We start from the raw sequence: 4339 nt of genomic DNA, 5'->3' as shown, positions 1-4339 counted from the left end.
TAACCCGGTATTGAGGATGTTACAGTGCATATTGTTAATGACTAAGAAATATTCTGAAAAGATATTAACTTGTACATTTGATTATTTCTTGTGATTAAAATATAATTTAGTTAATTTATTTTAAAAGATATAGATTAACAAATTAATCTCAAAATTAATATATGATTAAATTATAAATATTACTATGTATTTAAATAGAATATCAAATAAAATTTTAATTTGATGGTATTTAATATAAGTTTAAAAATAAATATTTTTATGATTCTATAATTAAAAATGTATAAAATGGTGAAAATAATAGTTTTACCTCAGGTAATTTTTGACTTTTCACCTATGTGAGATTATTTTCCCACCTATATTTTTATTAAGTTTTGCTTCGTTCTCCTGTTACTATTCAAGAATCCAACACCAAGTAAAGATACAATATGATTTGGAAATGAAATCTGAAATATGAAATCTTCCTTTATTATATATATTATATTTAAACATTGCTACATTGTGTGGGAAATAAAAGAGAGGGAAAGTGGTGTTTAAGAAATAAAAACTACAGCACAAATCAACCAGTAAACACAATAAAGGTGTAAATCTGATTCACCCTTTAGGCTAGCGATCTTCACCTGGATTCATGGATCATACATAAAGCTGAGGAGCAAGGCGTGGCGAGACGAGTGTCTCGAGCGGTGTAGATTTCATGTCGGTTAATCCAACAGTGCCAGTCAAGTCGATCAAATCATCGCCTGGTCTCGAGAACTCGAACGCATGTAGGAAATTCGACAGTGTCAAGTGCAGCATTTGGAGTGCAAAAGATGTTCCGGGACAGCTTCTCCTACCACTACCAAAGGGCATCAGTTCGAAATGCTGACCCCTTACATCAACATCTTTATGTGTCGTAAGAAACCTCTCCGGCTTGAATTCGGATGGTTCCGACCATACGTTCGGGTCTCTTTGGATCTTATGAAGATTGACGATCAGCCGAGTGCCTTTACGGATTTCATAACCACCAATGGAACAGCTTTCACTGAGCTCACGGGGTGCTGAAAGTGGTGCTGGAGGGTACATTCTCAATGTCTCCTTAATTATGGCTTGGATATACACCAAATTACTAATGTCTGATTCTTGCACGAACCTGTCCTTGCCAACATGTGTGTCTAGTTCTTCTTGAGCCTTTCTGACTAAATGAGGTTTATTTAGCAGTAGTGAAAGTGCCCAGATTAGGGTAACTGTTGTCGTATCACTCCCTGCTAAAATCATATTCTGCAAATGGATATTTTTGTTAGGAATTTATAAATGAAAAAACTGATTAATATTGAAAAGAGAGAAGAAAAAATCATACCAAAGAAGTAGCTTTATTGATAGTATCAGCATTATAACCAGCAAGGTCAGCACCTTTAAGAACAGAGTTCATAACATCCATGAAATCCCTTTCTTTTTTACTTTCGTCCCAACGTCCATTCTTCCTATGGTCATTTAACCATCCCCCAACGACGTCGTCCAACTCCGCCGCAGTTCTCTTCATCCACCTCTCATAGCCACCCAAATCTAGCTTTCGGAGAAACGGAACTGCGTCTCCTATTACGAATATGCCCGACAAATAGAAGAAATCCCTCAAGGCCTTACGGTACTGTGACACCACTTGCTGCTCTTCTTTAGCAACGCCGGAATATCTCTTCCCGGCCACGGTTCTAAGAATAACGTTCAAAGTCAAGTCCGAGAACCGTTTCTTCATGTCAACGGAAACAACACCCGATTCGCCAACCTTTTTAACTACCCAAAACTTGTATAAATCTTTCAGTGACCCACCTATTTCCGATACGAAAACTTTCTTCAGCTGATCGATCCTATGATTGGATAGAACCTCCAACATTGTTATCTTTCGCATTTCACGCCAGTATTGTCCATAAGGAGAAAACCCAAACATGGCGTAGTTATAACCCATGTGTTCGGCGGCTGCCATTTTGGAACGAGATGAAACGGCCATGTCATTGGTGGTGAATATTTCTTTGGCTACTTCTCGTGAACTGACCACCAAGGCAGGATGAACACCTAACCGGATCGTGAAGGCAGGTCCAAGTTTATCAGCCAAGGCTGCCAGAGTTACATGAGCGGCCTTGGATCCCCCTAACATTGGGAGATGACCAATTATTGGCCATGCACCACCTGCTTCTGGTGCAGCTTTGTCGTTGGATCTTTTTAGTTTAGTGTAGAAATACAATGTGGTGAGGGTAAGAAACACAAGAGAGTAATTAAGATAAGGGAGACTGAAAAGATCCATCATGCAAAAGCTTAATTTGGTTATGTGTATAGACTATAGAGAGATGTTGTGTTAGGGGAAGGTCGCATGTATATATATAGTTTGGTGGGTCTAGCAAGACAAACCTATAGTTGAGACAGATTTGGTTTTATTTTATATTTTTTGCAACCCAAATGTTCATTAGTTTTCTGTCTCTTAAGTATTTTTCTTGGGGATTGAGGATGCCACTGCCGTATGGGGAGGGGTCTTGTTAGGCTGCGCATCATAGGTGAAATTAAATTAGGGTAAACTACATATTTGGTCATCCACATGTTACTTAGTTTTTGTTTTAGTCATCAAACTATTATTTTGTTTCGAAATAATACCTAATGTCGCCGTTAAAAAAATTAAAGGTGATTCTGACGTGACATTTTTTATTTTGTCAATGCTAACATGACATTATCTTATGGTGACATATCAGCAGCACCATTAATTTTTTAACAGTGAGTGACCAAAGCATAACAGTAAGTATGATTTTGAGATAAAAATAATAGAATGACTCAAATAGAAACTAAGTAATAGGTGGATGAACAAATAGGTAATTTGCCCTTTAAATTATGATTATATTTTTAATTGTTTCTTTTGTTATTTCTAAGGGTGGGATTGGTTAGTCCTTTGTGAAGTTGTTCTCACAAGTGTTAAATACAAAACTCACTTTGAGCTGCCAATGCCATAAACTATAAAGTGTCTTTTGACACCTTGGTTGGTGGTCAACTGGTCACACATGGTGGCTTGAATTTTGTTTTAATCTTCAACTAGTTTGCTAAATTAGTATGAGGAGTTTGAAAAACAAAATGAAAAACCATGGTTTCTCTAATATTTAAATAAAACGCCCACTGTTTCTGAGAAGATAATTCTGTTATTTAAATTTCAATAAAATAAGTCAAGTAAATATAAATTTTAAGTTCCATACTCCTTAGTCTTGCAGCCAACTATTTTGAATTGAAGAAAGGCTTCCGAAATAGGTAAAGGAAGTTAAAAGCACACAGATATGTTACGGTAGTATCTGTTTTAAGCGTCAGGTAATAGGAAAACAATATATGAGAAATTTAAACAATATAAGTGATTAATGTAATTAAAATTATATAAAAGTAAAATAGTTGAAAATCGATGGGAGAATTTGAAATTTTTATAACATTCCACAGCTATCAGTTTTGAAGAAAGAGTGGTGGGTTAAGAAGTAGAGAAAAACTGAGGGTGATTTTCTCAGGATATACGGAACGCCCACCGTTTCATGCTATAGTCAACAGGAAGGTCCTTTTTTAAATAGAGATGCGGCTAAATAAATATTAACGATTACATAGTACAAACACAATAAACTATATCAGCACAACAGGAGCCAAGGCAGTTACTCGGATTTGTATTGTGTATAAATAAATTATATTTATTGTTCGAAGTAATATTATTATAAAGTAAAATATTAATAATAAAAAAATTAAGTTTATTGTATTGTGATTCATAGTATAACTGTAAAATGGATATTGTGTCTCAAAAATTAATACAAAAGTATTTAGTCGCACCATAATGTTGAGGCTAAACTCTCGAGATAACGTTCTCGAATAAATTAATTCACGAGATAATACACTCCTCAGATTAATTGCTCAAATAGGGTGAAATCTACATTGTTGGTCGTAGGTCGCCATGCCATCCAGTGGGAGCTTGTATAAGCACCTCCACGAGCCTGGAAGAAGTTGCCTATTTGCATCGTATGAACGTTATTCACTACAACCTTAAATCAACTAATGTTCGCATAGATTGCTCAGGTGAGCCCAAGGTCGGAGACTTTGGTCTAGCAAGTCTATTGCCAATGTGTATTGGTCTTAGAGGTGATAACAGGGAAGAAGACATTGGAATCCACGGAGGATAATGTGGTCAGGGGAGCACTAGAAGACGGTAGGGTGGAAGAATGCATCGACGGGAGGCTTCCAGTAACTTCCCTGCAGAAGAGGCAATTCCAGTTCCAGACATTAATTATGAAATGCTTTTCTTCACTATCCCACTTACCTTCAATTCTTTCTTCTTTCAACCTTGTATTTTCTGTCTTATTTT

At 36.2% G+C, this 4339-nt stretch overlaps 1 protein-coding gene across 1 annotated transcript; it reads right to left on the bottom strand.

Annotated features, from left to right (window-relative positions):
* Nucleotides 1-444: 444 nt before the first annotated feature.
* LOC120198956 (cytochrome P450 CYP82D47-like) lies at nucleotides 445-2293 on the bottom strand. Its single transcript, XM_039200189.1, has 2 exons — nucleotides 1334-2293; nucleotides 445-1254 (listed from the first exon to the last, which is right to left on the bottom strand). The coding sequence occupies exons 1-2, from the start codon at nucleotides 2273-2275 to the stop codon at nucleotides 631-633; spliced, it is 1566 nt and encodes a 521-aa protein (XP_039056120.1). The 5' UTR covers nucleotides 2276-2293; the 3' UTR covers nucleotides 445-630.
* Nucleotides 2294-4339: the final 2046 nt, after the last annotated feature.

The sequence above is a fragment of the Hibiscus syriacus genome, unplaced genomic scaffold, assembly GCF_006381635.1.
Source record: "Hibiscus syriacus cultivar Baekdansim isolate YM2019G1 unplaced genomic scaffold, ASM638163v2 tig00005154_pilon, whole genome shotgun sequence".
NCBI classification, from domain to species: Eukaryota; Viridiplantae; Streptophyta; class Magnoliopsida; order Malvales; family Malvaceae; genus Hibiscus; species Hibiscus syriacus.
Note: the sequence above shows the minus strand (reverse complement) of the source record. Positions and strands in the feature narration are given on the sequence as shown.

Bases quoted from the DNA above. Each gene is read 5' to 3' on its own strand.
- LOC120198956 (XM_039200189.1), bottom strand. From the start codon at position 2,275: ATGATGGATCTTTTCAGTCTCCCTTATCTTAATTACTCTCTTGTGTTT. The intron at 1,255-1,333 runs GTATGATTTTTT...ATCCATTTGCAG, and splicing joins TCAATAAAGCTACTTCTTTG to AATATGATTTTAGCAGGGAG.